This window comes from Ascaphus truei, chromosome 3, assembly GCF_040206685.1.
Source record: "Ascaphus truei isolate aAscTru1 chromosome 3, aAscTru1.hap1, whole genome shotgun sequence".
Classification (NCBI taxonomy): domain Eukaryota; kingdom Metazoa; phylum Chordata; class Amphibia; order Anura; family Ascaphidae; genus Ascaphus; species Ascaphus truei.
This window is the reverse complement of record NC_134485.1, coordinates 129,682,096-129,699,801: the sequence shown is the minus strand read 5'-3', so window position 1 is coordinate 129,699,801 and position 17,706 is coordinate 129,682,096. Positions and strand designations below refer to the sequence as shown.

Sequence of the window (17,706 nt, the reverse complement as noted above, 5' to 3'; positions counted from 1 at the left end):
CTGCCAGAAAGTTGAAAAAAGACTGGGGCAAAAAAATAAATTAATAAAGATTATTTATTGGGCATATTTGGCCAAAAAAGACAGACACACAGGGTTAAAACTCTGACGCGTTTCCCGCCGTGGAGGCGCTTTATCAAAGAGTCTTTGATAAAGCGCCTCCACGGCGGGAAACGCGTCAGAGTTTTAACCCTGTGTGTCTGTCTTTTTTGGCCAAATATGCCCAATAAATAATCTTTATTAATTTATTTTTTTGCCCCAGTCTTTTTTCAACTTTCTGGCAGTGCTCCGCTTTTTTTCCTTTTCTATGTACCTCTTGCAAGTCTTGTTCTGGCATATTGTGATTACTGTAGTGCTGACGAGTATTCTAAAACAAATCTGGGCAATCACCAGGTACATGCTGGGTACATGCTGGGTACATGCTGCAACATTTCAGTGACATTTCTGCAGACAGACTAATGGCCCATCAAATTAACAGCGGGGTCCCTGGCAGTCCCATTCAAACTGAATGGGACTGCCAGGGACCCCTGCAGTGTTAATCCGATGGGCCATTAGTCTCTGCAGAAATGTCACTGAAATGTTGCAGCATATACCCAGCATGTATCTGGATCTGATTGGTGAAAGCCCCAGATTTTCCAAGGCTAGTTTAAGGCAAGTTTTAGAATACTCGTCAGCGCACCTGTACTTCATTTGGTTTTGTCTCATCAGTAATTTCTTAGTCTCATTAGATATTTTCTTATCCTGTATTTCTATTGGTGATACCTTCAGTTCTTTCTGTGCTTTTAACTACAATCTTCAGAAGTTCTGAAACCAGACATACACACTGATCTCACCCACGCCTCCATGCCTTTTCATCCCCTGTAAATAGCCTTAACCTTCTTATTTAAAACTGACTAACCTTAAAGCTCGCCCCACAAATCAAGAATCCCAATAGCCTTCACTCATGGCTACTGTCCCACAATAACTTCTACCACCCATTGTGACCAGGCACTGCCATGTACAGCACTTATTCCCTCACATGCTATCTCTGTAAGTCTCCCATCATACCACTTAGATTGTAAGCTCTTCAGGGCAGGGATTTCCTTTCCTATTGTCTGATTTTGCTGCGCTTAGTGTATTATTATAATTCCCGTACTGTATTCTTTGTGAAGCGCTGAGTACACTTTTGGCGCTATATAACTAAAGACATACAATACAAAAATTGTTTGTTAAAATGTTCCCATGCATTTTGAGCAACCTGAAGCGGTTTTTCAGTTCTAGTTGAAATTCTCTACTGTTATTCTTGAGGTTATTGATGTTGATTGTTTCTGTCTATTTTTAATCAATTTTCTTCTTTCTATCTATGCATTAAGATGTGATTTGCAGGCGATCAATCAGTGATCACTCCTTCTGTCAAAATAGTTAACGCTATGCAGTCTTCAATCACTCCTCCTCGAGTCTCCTGAACACCCTCTGATGAATTTGGATATTTAAAGGGTCCATGTAACAGAGAATTATCCCTGTTTAAACTGCCTCTAAATATTCTGAGGAATCCAGCAGGGAGCTGGTTAATTGCAGCCAGATAATTAATTATGCTCCACCTGGCTAATTAGAGCTCTAGAAAAGCCTCCTGTGAGAAACTGCCTGACAGACCCAGAGGGGACAAAACAGTCACTATATTAGCTATTATTACAGCTTTCGAATAGGCAAGTTAACTCATCTCTGATTTAACCCACAATAATATCAATTTTAAATCTGGAACCGGCAGACATACTTATGTGCAACCATATTAAATGTAAGAAGACATCTGTATTGCAACTATCTGGTAATTCGTTTCCCTCACAAGATTAACAGTGGGACAATCAAAAAAGGGGTGTCCATGCGTGCATCAAAATCAGATAAGCGCAAGGATATTAGTAGCATTAATCCAGTGGTTACAGGGAGAGAGTTACTGGGTATTTTATACTCTCAAATTGATTTGGGATTAAATTATTCTGTATCTCATAGTAAATTCAACCATAAAACCGTCACCCAGGAAGAGTAATGAGTGGGAAATAAGACATACTGACAAAAGGTAGGCTCCCATGCCTGTTTTTTTTCACAGAGGCAAAGTTGTGTTTTTTAAAGTGGGATTTGAGAATCCCTAAATCATAATTCATTCAGAGGAGTGTTATAACTGTAACACCCAAAGTTTTGTATATTTCCCACCCTCACACCCTCTTCAGGAACCTAGTAGCAATCTGTTTTATTCTGTAAAACTGTCTGCATTATATATGTGTTTTTATCATCTTTCTTTTGTGTACCAAGCAGTGTATTTGATCGCTAATTGAGCCTAGTACCTTTTTGAAGAGATTAACCGCATTTTCGAACACCTTTTGCTAAATTGGGGTTTATTTTAATTGCATATTTTGTTCATATAATGGGGATCGAGGACTCCTGAGGGGGTAACCCTTAAATTAATCCTGGTGATGGCAGCATAATTGGGCTATTGATGTTTTTTTGGCATTAGCGCTCATTTTCAGTGCCCTGTGAGGAGGAAGTGAGTCAGCTGGATACCTGGTTGTTATTAGCCCCTTTCACATACACACACGAGTAGCGTGTACATGGTAAACCCATTCAATCTTTTGAAGTTCATCTTTCCGTTTTTGTAGTGCTGCTTCACTGGAGAAACTTTATCAGTTGTACAGTATGTAGTCAGATTTAGGTTTGAATTAATGCTTCTGTTTAACCTCCGGATATTCGTAGCACCCTCTGCCTTTGTGTCATCTTCCAGGAAGCGGTCAAGCCCAGAGACGATCCAGCCATTGCTCTATGGTGTGTTCTATATTTGGGGGTTGGTGCCTTACTTGCCATGTATTTATAGCCAGTAGTGAACCTTGTGTCAAAACATTTTTCACAGCAGTTGCTGCAAGTGTAGTATCTTAGTTACTCTCAGGTCGTCATTTTTATGTTTTTATTAATACACCAATCTTTATCATTTAAAAAATACTTGTTTGCTATAGACTATAATAAATGAGTTAGCACTACACAAATCCTTATTTTGTTTTATTATCACATGATTCTAGGTGACCTTAATTAAGAGCTGAACCACATTAATTTTAGCTCCAGGGACCCCTGCTTCCTAAAATACATACCTCGGTAGGTGCTGCCAGTACTTCCTGATTCTCAAACCTCCAATGTCATGCTGGCCAACTGAAAGCCGAGACGTGCGCGGGTGATTTAAAAATGCAGGTTGAGAAGCTACTTCAGGTAAGTATTGCTTAAAGAAGCATATGAATAGCACTGTGGATATTCTGAACACGATACATAAAGCTTGGCCCCCTGCAGACTCACTTACCAGAACTCCCTCCTACTGTCTCTGTACGTTCTCCCTACCTAACAATTAGACTGTAAGCTCCTCGGGGCAGGGACTCCTCTTCCTTAATGTAACTTTTATGTCTGAAGCACTTATTCCCATGACCTGTTATTTATATTATCTGTTAATTATTTGATTACCACATGTATTACTACTGTGAAGCGCTATGTACATTAATGGCGCTATATAAATAAAGACATACAATACAATACAAGTATACCAGGAAGCCAGGGGTTCTCTGGAGCTGAAATTAATGCTGTTCAGTTCCAGAAACCCCCTGCATATATATATATGTGTGTGTGTGTGTGTGTGTGTGTGTGTGTGTGTGTGTGTGTGTGTGTGTGTGTGTGTGTGTGTGTGTGTGTGTGTGTGTGTGTGTGTGTGTGTGTGTGTGTGTGTGCGTGTGTGTGCGTGCGTGTATATATATATATATATATATATATATATATATATATATATGTAGCGGTCATGTAAAATGCCTACAGTCATCTCTCCTGCTGGCAGCAAGGCCTGGTAAGTGTGGGCATGCCAGCAGTAATCATGGAGGTTTTCCCTCACACCCTGGTGGGGTGCCCTGTGTATGGATGGGACTGGTCACATGCTCTGACTCCATGGTTAGTGATGTCAGAGGTGTGTCAGCCTCAGAAGTTACATAAGGCACAGCACTGTGTCAAACAGTTAGTGTTCAAGGCGAGTACAGTTGCTGGAAAGTTCTTGCAAGGTTCAGGAAGGAGTTCAAGTTCTGCAGAGTGTTAGTTATGTTATAGTAACTCCATGGGAGACTGTGTCCAGGGACCTGGCACAGGGCAGTGATTCCTGCGGGAATAGTAAATCCCTCATCTAGGTGACATACCTATCAAAAGGGAGCACGGGCGAGATGATCGGCTAAATACACCCCATTGTGGAGGGCAGCTATGCCCACCGTGACAATAAAGATGGAGCTGATCAGAGAAACCCCTGTGTGTGAGAGTCCAATGATTACACAGGAGGTTGCACCACCGAGGAGTTCCTCGTCAGGATCATCCCCATGCGGACGCAGGGACCCTGGTGAGGTGGAGGCGCTGCACTGGAACTAGGTGAGACTCAGCACACTACCTCAGCTGCCTGTTTGGACGGGTCCTCCCCACACACCATCATGCGGGAGACTCAGGAGTCCTGTAGCCAACAGGTGCACCATCAGACACTACCACACTGTAATGGGGGCCGGTTAGACCACAGGGGCCAATGTGAGATTGGGTGGGTCAGGCCAGGCCAGAAACACCGTTACATTTGGAGGCGAGCTGCTGAGATCAGATCTGTCATCAGGACAGGCTCTAGCTAGGCACACTGGGAAACAGGGAGAGAGTCTGCTGCCACTCTGTGCTGCGTAGGGACGGACCTAGGGGTGGTCAGGGGGCTCACGGGATATTGTCAGTTCGCAGGGACGACCTAGGGGCCTCAAAGGAGTGAGGGGTTTGGAGCCGGGCTATAGCTGACCGAGTCACCTTGAGGCAGTGCTAGTTGGTAGGATGCCAGAAGGGATAGCCTGTTAACATGGTCAGGAATCCTGGAGAGGGTCTGCGCTAGGCTGACCAAGACAGGTAGACGCCCCAAGTACTGCATGGCAGAGCCAGAGTACCTAGCCCATTCCAGACACTCACCGTAGGGAGCACAGACTGGGAGGAAGGAGTCACAGCAGACACTGAGAGAGTGAGCCTAGCCTGAGGTAGTGCAACACTGGGTTACACCTAGATAAGGTACACATGTGGTGGTGCATCTGAAGCTAATCTTTATTGTACCGGTGTGGTGGCTGCCCCGCAGAGTGGAGCCCCATGTACGATAACTGTTACGAGAGAGTGGAGGATCCGCGTGGGGCGGAGAACATGAAATGGCGGACAGAGGCTGATGGGGAGGGCACCCGTGGCGTGCAACCCACTGAAGAGCAGACTGTCGCCGAGTTATCATTGACCAATCTGCTCTGGAGCGGAGCGAAGGCCGTGGCTGCCCCGTTTTTATCCTGTCTGGGACACCGAGGGGCCACCCTTGAAGAGTGTGAGGAAATTGTAATAATTGGGGAAGAACCCCGTGAGGAGAGCAAACAAATGGACTTTTTGGGCTTAAAAGTCAATCAAAATGGCGGTTCCCGCTTGCTAGGGACACCGCATGGGACAGTCACAGAAAATGTGGCTGGTGCAGGACTTGCAAAAAGCTGGCCGGGAATGGCGCGAACAGCAGAGCCCCGCCCTGATGGGGGGCATGGCGCGAAAGCTATGGCTGCGCCTGCATGGACAGTGACTCACTCAGCCCCCGTGCTGAGTCAACCGCTTAGTCTATGGGACCCTCCCCTGATTTCTACCAGGGGGAGTGACTTTCAACTATGGCCTGTGGGAATGCACCCACTGGGCCCAGGGACTGATATTCAGACGGTGCCACTACAAAAAGTAGTTCCGGCCGTGGAGATAAGTTGCAAGAAAGAAGGGTACCTTGTGCAAAAAGCTGCTGCAAGGAGAAGGCGGGAACGAGCCGCGGGAAAAGACTCCAGCTTTGAGGAGGAAACTGGCGCGAAAACGCTAACCGCGCCCACCAGGACTGAGAGAGGTGCGGCCTTAATTAAGGGGCATGATATTCCCCTGTGGGACCCGCCCATTATTGCAACCCCTGGGGGCGGGTTCCAGCTCTGTCAGAGAAGGGAGGAGCCGAAGCAGGGAGTGGCGGATCCAGCAACTTCCACCAGCCAGTTGCGAGGAACCACTAAGCTGGAAAGACCTTTACAGAGAGTGGCTACTGTAAAGAGAATGGCCTGCTCCTCCACTGTGGGCACAATGGTCTCTACACAGCCCTACTCAGTGCCCGGCGGGGTGCTAGTGGTGAGGGTGGCCAATACCGAGACGGTGGTTGGGCTATGCCTTCAATGCGGGCTGCCCGGAGGCACGGTCAACACGGCGGCACGTTGCCCTCATTGCGGGACTTTATACCTGTGGCCTATGCCCACGTTTATCCCAATCCAGCCTGCTGACCCCCCGGTGGACATAGCAAGGCGCTCCGCCGAGTCCCCGGGCGCGCTATGGATCAACCGCGCGAGTCCAGGAGACAAGGGACTGGAGCCGGCCAAGTCGGTTGGGTCAGTGGCGATCGAGGCGGTTGAATCAACCCCCGCAATCGGGGAAAAGAGACTTTCACTCCGCTCGGAGACCCCTAAGTCAGGGAAAGGGGATTACTCGGACGAGGACCTCCGTGAGCTGGCGGTGTTAAAGGCGGAGCCAAAAAGGCAGACCGGAAGGGCGACACCCCGTGGGGTGAGTGGTGGCCTTGAGAACAGGGCGTCCCCCGCAGATCGGCGAGCCGACAGACGGAGTCCCGCCATCCCAGGACCTGATCTAGGAGACGGGAGAGAGACGCCTATACCCCTGCGGATGGGTAAGCCAAGCAGCCCTATTACTTACTTGGTTGCAGCAGACGGCGAAGCGCTGGAAGGGCCGCGCCAGGCCCCGAGCGCACGTGGAGTGGCGGCATCACTTCCGGCGGCGACGGCGGAGCAACCGGATGTCGTCGTGGAAGAAGAGATCCCGCATGGGGGTCCCACGCAAGATGGCGACGCTTCCGGTTCCGGGGAAGACATCGTTTCCGGTGGTGACGGCGGAACCCATGGAGAAGTTGCAGCGACGCTTCGGCGATTGGGGGAAGGTCCCCAATCACCTCAACGGCTCAGAAGCTGGACGGGCGATCTGAGGACTGAGGAGGGTGAAGTATCATCCTTTGAATTATCTACGGACAGCCAGGAACGGGTCGCAGCCCCGTGGCAATCGCTACCCCGTCCGTATGCCCAACCCCATGCCCTAGCTAAAGCCCCTACCCCGGTCACACGGTCCCCGGGTTCCCCGCCTAGCCTGGAATCAGTGGACATTCCCTCAGAAGAGGAGGGGAGACTGACTGGGGAAAGACAGCGCAGTGGCGCTACGGAAGGTATCTCCAGGGGAGGGGGAGAATTGAGAGCGGCTGCGGAAGGCCGGTGGTTGCCCCCTGCAGTTCCGGCGCCGGTAAAAAAGGCCCCGGGGTCGTTAAGGTGGTCTGTACCGCGGTCTGAGCGGTCATCAGGGGTATTTTCCATGGACGATGATAGGGACTCAGGAGGGTCAAACAGATTCCGGGAGAACCGGTGGTGGGCCCCATTATTTGAAGGGTACTCGGCCTGGATGGATCGCACTCGGTTCCTCATCCGGCGAGAGGATGTGGTGGACTATTGGTGGGCTGTGGGAGAGTTTACCCCAGAACAGAGGGACAGAGAGCTGCAGGAGCGATGGCTGCAGATTGAGAATAGGGAAATAGAGCCTATGGGTCCCAGCATTTTGTCAGACCCCGTGGACCCTGACGAACCCCTATCATGGGTGCTACCTGGGAGGGCAGGTAAGGCTGACCTGACTAGAATTAGTAGGGCCGAGAGAACCATAATGGCTCGGTATAAATCTTCCCACGGGTTGGAGTACCCGTATGTCCCTGAGCCTCTCATGGATGAGATAGAGGACAACCGGGATAGGTGGCTTAGGGAGGCCATCGAAATGCACCTAGTGGGGAGAGGGAGTTCCGTGATAGGAAAGAAGGCCGAGGAACGGATAGAACATTTAATCCGCATATGGGCCATTGGGAGAAATATCTATAAACACAGAGTAACATATAGACCAGAGAGGGGATTACCCAGGCATTTCTCAGTAACAGTTCTGGATATGGGGGGTAGAGAAGTAAAGAAACCGGACCCCTATCACTATTTTTAGGTGGTACTGTGCATCACGCGGGTCTGTGGCTGCTGGTCGGGGCGGGCTTGGCGGATGACTGTATTCATGTGTACTGCATTATGAGGAAATTTGTGTGATGTTAATTATGTTTTCCGTTACAGTGCTTCCTGGAAAGAGGTATACAAATTTAGGTCCCAGCGAGGACGATGGGATTCACCAGGGGGAGAATGTAGCGGTCATGTAAAATGCCTACAGTCATCTCTCCTGCTGGCAGCAAGGCCTGGTAAGTGTGGGCATGCCAGCAGTAATCATGGAGGTTTTCCCTCACACCCTGGTGGGGTGCCCTGTGTATGGATGGGACTGGTCACATGCTCTGACTCCATGGTTAGTGATGTCAGAGGTGTGTCAGCCTCAGAAGTTACATAAGGCACAGCACTGTGTCAAACAGTTAGTGTTCAAGGCGAGTACAGTTGCTGGAAAGTTCTTGCAAGGTTCAGGAAGGAGTTCAAGTTCTGCAGAGTGTTAGTTATGTTATAGTAACTCCATGGGAGACTGTGTCCAGGGACCTGGCACAGGGCAGTGATTCCTGCGGGAATAGTAAATCCCTCATCTAGGTGACATACCTATCAAAAGGGAGCACGGGCGAGATGATCGGCTAAATACACCCCATTGTGGAGGGCAGCTATGCCCACCGTGACAATAAAGATGGAGCTGATCAGAGAAACCCCTGTGTGTGAGAGTCCAATGATTACACAGGAGGTTGCACCACCGAGGAGTTCCTCGTCAGGATCATCCCCATGCGGACGCAGGGACCCTGGTGAGGTGGAGGCGCTGCACTGGAACTAGGTGAGACTCAGCACACTACCTCAGCTGCCTGTCTGGACGGGTCCTCCCCACACACCATCATGCGGGAGACTCAGGAGTCCTGTAGCCAACAGGTGCACCATCAGACACTACCACACTGTAATGGGGGCCGGTTAGACCACAGGGGCCAATGTGAGATTGGGTGGGTCAGGCCGGGCCAGAAACACCGTTACATATATATATATATATTAGAAAAGAAAAAAGAGAGAGAGCGCACGCCCCATAGCATAATACAGTACATTTATTGGGAAAGGGGAAGGGGGGGTAGAAAATCCACTCACAAGGGTAGGTTAAAATCAAGCAGTGTGTGAAACATATCACCGCCAACTCTGGCCACTCAGCCTCCAGACCCTGCAGTCAAAATCTCACTTGAAGCTGCTGGTTGATGTTCTCTGGTGCATGAGTAGAAAGGCTCCTTAAAATCAATGATGCAGTCTTTCAGTTTTAGGAAAATCTCCAATCTCTGCTGGACGCAATGTGTATCAGCGCTCGATACGGCCCATAATGCGCTTGCGTGATGACGCAGTTCCGTTCCCTAACGCGTTTCATCACGTTTTGTGACTTTCTCAAAGGGTTGCTGGTGAATCCTGCCCTCACTAAGGATTTATAGCAGCCGGTTGCTAGGTAACTAGATCGTGTCCTTCAATAGGTTCAGAGTTCAAATGGATACGCCTATCATAGCAGGCTATTGTCTTAGATGAACGAGCATGCTGTCACAAAGTGAAGGCATAATATAAACAGAAACTATATTGGGTTAGAATATATTTAAAAGGAGGAGAATAGGAATAACCAAGGGACAAACATTCCTAAAGTCAAATAATTCATCACATGATAGTAAATCAAAACACAAAAAATTAATAAAGCTACAAAAATAGATTAAATTAAATAAATAATAAATTAATTATTGTTAATAAAATGCATATGTATTGAGACGTTATCTACCTAATAAGGGGGACATTTAAATAGGCAATAACCCATATATATTACATCCCATAGGGAAATATAATATAGAATTGGACATATTAATATAGAGAAGACCAAAAAGTGGAAAAAATAATTATAAATGTAAACGTCCTAATAGCAAAAAATGCTGAAACCAATAAATAAAATAAACAAAATAAAATGTAATGTGACTCAGTCACTATAGATTGACATACATAATAATAACAAGATTCAGATTATAATCATAAATACAACAAAGGAATATATAATGTGAATAAAAAATATATAAATCTAAATAAAAAACTAAAATGATTATGAATTTTGTCAGACACCAAATGGTGACCGGGGGAAGGACCAGCACAGATAACATTCCAATAGACACTGTTGTTAAGTATACCTTTTGCTTGCTTCATTCATTGTAACATCGCCGGAAGAAGAGATCAGTGTATCTCGAAAGCTCGCACAAATAAAAGCATTTAGTTAGCCACAGAACGGTATCATCTATTTATTTTTTGATTATTGAAGCTCGGCTAACACGGTACTGATACCTCTACATATATATGTATATATAAGACACACAGATGAAAAGAACAAAGACAATCCCCTTAGTAGCACTCTAAATTACACCTAAACTAATCTATAAGATAAAGATGGTTAAAAAGAAACAGATGCTCCGCCAATTCAGAAAAAATGAACAAGATTTTATTGATTAAACAACAAGACACACTAACTTAAAAACATAAAAATACTAAAGACAGCCTATGAAAATATATATGTATCAAAAATATAAAGAGAGGACTACTAATCAAACACTATCAGTATTACAAAAAGAAGAAAAACTAAAATGTGTCTAAATAAAGTTTAAATAATGACAACAAAGTAGTTTAGTCTAACATAATAGGCAATACAAAATATATTCCCACTGACATATGCATGAAAGAATAATAAATCATTGCGTTGGAAAAAGTATATAGTCAATGACCCAGTACAGTACACTACCGACACACTTTATTAAAGTGTGGCCGGTTCCGCAAGCCGGGAGATTTCCCGGCTTGCTAGTGGCCGCCCCTCGGCGTGCCGCGCGTCATAGACGCGCGGTCACGCGTCTTCGGGAGCCAGCGCCCCCTGCACGCGCGTCCAGGGCTCCCCGAGGGAGCCCTGGTGTCCCGCGATGTGGACGGCGGCAGGGGGTTCCGGGGGACCCGGCGGACCCGGCAGCGGTAGGGAGAGCGCCCCGATCGGAGGGCGCTCTTCCGCTGCTTCGGCGCGCGCCCGTCACACTCGGGCGCGCGCCAGGCTACTGCTGCGGCCAAGAACGGGCAAATGCTCGAATAAACTTGGCCGCAGCAGTATATAGCCAGGAAAAATTAGTATGTATACCAAAAACAGAGGGGAAAAAAAGAGATAAAGCAACCAGGGAAAAATAATATAACAATAATAATAGTTATACCCTGAACAGCATTTCCCCAAAATGAAATCAATGAGAACTGATGCAGCAAATAAAGAAAAATATGACTAATAAAGACATATTAGCAAACAGAGTCATACATATTGAAAACACCACAAAGCGCAGCACTGCAAGGACAGGTAATGCCCAAACAGTAAGGAGGGTAATACTCAGCTGCAGCTAGATTGTGTAGAGTTTGTGTCCATATTGATTGTACAGGATGTGTTTCCAAAGTCTGCTTATAACAGGAACAAAAAATAAAGTCCAAAATGCTGCATCAGATCCATCATAAGTCCCTCAGAATAGAAGATTACATAAAGGCTGTAGTAAAGTAAACACTCAACATGTTTCACCCGTCAGTGGGCCCACTGATACATATATATTTTCATAGGCTGTCTTTAGTATTTTTATGTTTTTAAGTTAGTGTGTCTTGTTGTTTAATCAATAAAATCTTGTTCATTTTTTCTGAATTGGCGGAGCATCTGTTTCTTTTTAACCATCTTTATCTTATAGATTAGTTTAGGTGTAATTTAGAGTGCTACTAAGGGGATTGTCTTTGTTCTTTTCATCTGTGTGTCTTATATAGTCTTCACTATCCCCTAGCACCATCAGGTCCTATTTAATTTATATACTGACTTTAATTGGGGTATATATTTTATTTTACCCTTATAGTTAGTTTTATTAAAGGGCTTGAGTTAACCTTATATATTATGTGTTGAGCAACTTCTCCTTTTGTGTGTTCTATATATGTATATATATATATATATATATATATATATATATATATATATGTAACGGGTATTCCCTCCTGTCTGACCCACCAAATCTCACATTGGCCCGTGTGGTCTAACCGGTCCCCACTACATGATGGTGTATGGTGGTGCACCTGCAGGTAACAGGACTCCTGAGTCTCCCGCACGATGGTTTTAGGGGATGTCATCAGTAACAGGTAGCTGAGGTAGTGGGTGCGAGTCCTACCTATATCATGTGCAGCGCCTCCACCTCATCAGGATCTATGCTTCCGCAGGGAGATGGTCTTGGTGAGGAACTCCTTCTCGGTGGTGACTGCCACTGCAGAGTAATCTCACACTCACACAGTGGGGGTATCTTTGAACAGGGCATCTTTATTGATGTACTCGATGAAGTAGACTGCCCCATGCAGCTGTCAGCTCTAGCCGCACATTTCTCCGTGTTGTCCCTTTGCCAGGTACTGCCCTCCCAATTGGAGTGGGATCCCCTCTCCCCGTAGGGAGATCACCCCTGTGCCAGGTCCCTGGACACAGTGTGGCCTTGACAGGCTTGATCTGGAAACTAGTGCCACTAGTTACAGCACTAGTGGGCACAAAGCTATCCTGCAATCCCTTTCACAGGAGCCAAACACTTTAGCAACAACAACCACTAACTTGACAGTGTTGTGCCTTATATACCTCAGGGGGCAGGCACATCTCTGATGTCACTGACCAGGGACTCAGAGCATGCAGCCACTCCCATCCATACATAGGGCACTTCACCAGGGTGTGAGGGAAAACCTCCATAACTACTGCTGGCATTCCTGTACTTACCAGGTTTTACTGCCAACAGGGAAGATGTCTGCAGTCCATTATTATGCATGGCTACATATATATATATATATATATATATATATATATATATATATATATATATATATATATATATATATATATATCGATGAAGAAAACAGGTGCGCAAATCTCATCAGGACATGGAAGAAAGGAAATGAAGACACCAAAATAGTGCAATATTGTCAAACAACAATGTGATCAATGTTGAAGATTCTATAAAATTTAACTCACGTATTTCACGTGATATAAGGGCGTTGTGGTCGCTATAAGTTACCAACTTTTTTATCCAGATGCATACTCCGGATCAACACCAATAATGTTCCATACGAAAGGAAGGGAAATCCACATACAGAGAAGAAAAAGCAAAATAGTATAATACTGGTTTTAATATTAAAAACACAAAGTATTCCACTTACATAAGTGTCTTTGTGGTAGACATTTAGCCCGCCCTGGGTCATATGGATAGATAACACTCAACACAGCTGCAGTATCTGCTCCACGGCCGTCACAGCATGCACTGGGCTGGTTGGTGCAGTCTTCCTCTCTAAATGTCGCCAGCAACGTTCCACTCAGTAATCCACGACTTCACCCGTGTATGTCTATGTATGTACGTCTATATAACGCTAGTAGGTAGAACCATACCTTTAATTTAATTATCAGCATCCTCCAGATAAATTAAGATAAACAAAAAATATATATCTGGGAGGGATAGATGCTGTAAGATAAAATGGTTTTCAGCTGTGTTTTACTTCATTTATTTTCCAATGTTTTGGAAATATGGAGCTTATATGTTTATTAAATTATAAATGTACATTACCAGTCATCTTCTTTGAGTTTTATCTCATTGTCACTTAAAATGCATTTTAGAATCTATTTCTTAGAAGCACAGGCCTCGTCCCAAAAAGACTCTTTGTCAATTCTTTTATTTGGTAAAAGTCATATTTGATCTTACCACACTTCATTTTTTCTTGATGAAAAATAGTAATTTTCTGATGTTTTGCTGTTGACTATAAAGGGTGGCCGAGATCTCCTTCTGACACATGTAATCATAGTGAAAAATAGAAATCTTCTACATTGTTCAGTCATTTGATGTTCATTTGAAGAATTATAACGCACAACGTTTCGGAGGATATCTCTTCCTCAGGTGCAATATTTACATAAACCAGTGCCAAAAAGAATACACTTTAATACCCTTGTTACATTTGTCTGCCTCTTGTTTCTTTTCGCGCCATTTATTATTTGGCTGATTTCACTTGAGACATTAATTATCTGCACCACATAACTTAATAGGTTGAACGCTAGAGATGGACGATCCTGTCTAAATCTGATCGTACAGTATTTTCGGTAATAGGGTAAAAAAATGAACCAGATTTTTTTTTAAACTAATCTATGCAAAATACGTGGCTCAAAGGAACTGGCCAATGTGTGTCGGATTCGGATTTAGACAGAAAATTCACCCAACTGTATTGGACATATTTTTCTATATGACTACTGTACAAACCAAAATTGAAACTTTTATTTTGCAAAACATTACCTACACTAGTTGTTTTAAACCTGTTCTTGGTTCCCCAGTAATACCATGTTTTAGGGATAACCAATGAATTTGCCAACACTTGTAAATGGATGTACCTTGTACAGCATATGAGTTTAATTAGTATAAATACGTTTATAAGAATACATGGTAATACAGTATATCCGTACCTTGTTTTTGCATATTCCTTTCAATTTCGCATTTCTAGCTATGTAAATGGATAAAAAATGAAAAGCTATTAAAAATATAGAATTCATTCTAAAATTATTTTGTTTCCTTATTCTCTTTTTTTATTCTGCTTATCTTCAGGATGGATTTATTGACTTTTTGGAATTTATTGCTGCAATAAACTTGGTTTTGCGAGGAAAAATTGATCAGAAACTGAAGTGGTATTTTAAACTCTATGATGCAGATGGAAATGGATCAATTGACAGAAAAGAATTGCTAAGTATAATAACGGTAAGGAAATGTTTTCAGAGAACAAAATATACTCTCTAGAGATTAAAGATTGTTTATTGCAGTAGTTCTAAATAATTTTTGTGTTACCACTCATCTTTGCTACTTGTGTAAAGGTTTCTAACGAATGGTTTATTTGACCGCGGTGCCACATAAATTGTTATGGCATGATTCAAGCAGTCTGTAATACTCAACTGGGAATAAAGTATTGAAAGTTCAAGATACTTACAACCCACTAAATAATACAGAGCTTTTATACAGATATTTTCTCAGTGCATGGTTTAATGTGCATCATATAAAAGAGATATCTGCATATCACACAGCGTTTCACTCCAGTGACATAATATTGCCTTATGAGCATTACCAAACAGAGGTTTTTATGTACTGTAGATTTCTTTTTTTTTTTTTTAACAGAGTTTGTCATGGCAAAATCAAAACATTACCCTCACTCTAAACCCAATCATAAAAACATATACAGGCAAACCCTGCATTAACATACGCAATGGATCCAGAGCTTGTATGTAAAGCGAAAAAGTACTTAAAGTGAAGCACTCCCTTATCCCACTTATCGATGCATTTACACTACTGCAATCGTCATATACGTGCTTAACTGATTAAATAACGCATTTGTAACAGGCTCTATAGTCTCCCCGCTTGCGCACAGCTTCGGTACAGGTAGGGAGACGTATTGCTGTTGAGGACATGCTTACAGGCGCATGCGCGAGCTGCCGTATGCCTTTTGGGCGATATGTCCTTACTCGCGAGTGTACTTAAAGTGAGTGTCCTTAAACCGGGGTATGCCTGTATTGTAATCATGGCTTTGTATAAAACATTAGCATTGTAATAGTATTATTGATGTGAAAATCATCATAGATAAGGTGTCCTGTAGAATAAGAATGGGCACATTAAAAGTGCTTAAATCCTGAACTATAGGATTGACCGTATTCCCTGATCCTGGGTCCTGGGAACAATTGCTTTCTGTGTTGTCCAGGACGATGAAACTGTAACTATGTATCCGATCCAAAGTAAACCCGAATTAAAACATAATTTCCTGTTTTCTCTGGATCATATTTATTCTTGTGTTATTCCCCCCCTCTGTATATTGTATATACGCCCTTCCCTTCATTTGCTGTCATTTCCCTTCTTATCAGATATATAGTGACACACCGCTCACCGAATAATACAGCCTAAAAAGACTTGGTACATAGGGAAATAATCACATGTAAACACTTGAAAAAGTGACCACCAGGGGTCACTAAAGCGCTAGAGTAGTGCACTCAAAAGTCTGTAGACCAGGAAAATACTCATACATACAGTAAATAAAATAATAAATAAAAAGATCACTTGTGAGCACATTCACATGTCTTAGACAGGTCTGCAACCCTGTCTTTCAAGGGATTCTGGGAAATGACATGCAAATGAGCAAACCGTGTCACTTTTTGCCTGAAAACCATTTTTACATGGAACCCTTATAAGCTAATGCTCGCTGTATATAGGGTATATATATAGTTCCATAGGGTGGGGGGGGGAGATAGGGAGAGTCAGACCCAGCAGTGCAGTCATACTGTATATCAATAGACATAACTAGGTACTTCCCCGCAGCACAGCGACGCCAAGTTATAATGTGGAACACGGATCCGGCCAAGTATTGTTGGGTGGAAATGGAGTCCAAGTATTTAAAGGACTCCCCAATACCTGACATGCTTTGGTGATTGGGGAAAAAAGGACGCAGGACAGAGAGGACTAGAACTAGGACCAAAAACGTTCACTATGAATCTCTGGCCCAAGGTAACTCGACTGTTTCCCAGCTCCTGCCGATTTTTGACAACCCTGACTTCCCACTGGGAATAAGAACGAATTACTTTGACTAGTTCAAAAATAATAATATCACACATATAGGGGATTTTTTCCATAAGGGAAAACTTCTGAGCCTTCATGAGCTTAAGCAGATTTATCAAGTCCCAGACTTACCACCCTTCCAATATATACAAATAAGACACTTTATCCTGTCCACTTTGTTGAGGTCGGGGAACTCACGAAGTTCGAAGCTCGCTGCAAAGATGCAGAGTATAAGAAGGGTCTGATAACAAGAATCTACGCAGGGATTGAGGCGGCAGGTAATACCCCGGCCCATAGATATATGGTCAGATGGGCCAACAACTTGGGAACTGAAATTGACTGGGAAGACATATGGGATAACGCGGTCAAAACATCCATCTGCACAATCACAAAAGACAACATCTATAAAATAATTTATCAATCGTACATAACGCCCGCAGAATTAAAGCAGATCTTCCCTGAAACCTCAGACCAATGTTGGAGGGGGTGTTGGCAGGTTGGCAATATGGTTCACATCTGGTGGGATTGCCCAGAATTACAGATATATTGGAGAATGATAAGGGAAATTATAAAAGACACTACTGATCTGACTATCCCACTTGACCCCTGGTATATGTGTTGGCCAAGCCGATTGAAGAGACCAATACCCTGACCAAACACCTGATCTCATATATACTGATGGGTGCCAGATGCGCATCAGCGGCAGCCTGGAAATGCCCCTCGCCCCCCTAAAAGCAAATGGTCATAAACAGAATAGGGGAAGTAATGCTGATGGAAAGACTCTCTGCCTTCCTCAGACATACAACGGAAAAGTTTCATAGGACCTGGGACCCATGGTTGGAAACTCAAACCTAGAGGGGGCCTTTGGGCTAAGCCAGAGAGAACAAACTATAGATAACGGTAGTGAGATGGAACTCCCCCATCCCCAACTGTATATGTTTTATTTTTATTTTCATTGTGTTATTTTTTATGTTGACTTAATCATCTGAAATAACAGCAAATGG

General features: G+C 44.2%; 1 protein-coding gene across 1 annotated transcript in view; it reads left to right on the top strand.

Annotated features, from left to right (window-relative positions):
• Positions 1-17,706, top strand: part of GUCA1C (guanylate cyclase activator 1C) — a 169,894-nt gene that overhangs the window by 78,609 nt on the left and 73,579 nt on the right. Inside the window, exon 2 of the mRNA XM_075589542.1 lies at positions 14,717-14,866. Within this exon, the coding sequence (XP_075445657.1) occupies positions 14,717-14,866 (150 nt within the window). The remainder of the gene's footprint in view (positions 1-14,716; positions 14,867-17,706) is intronic.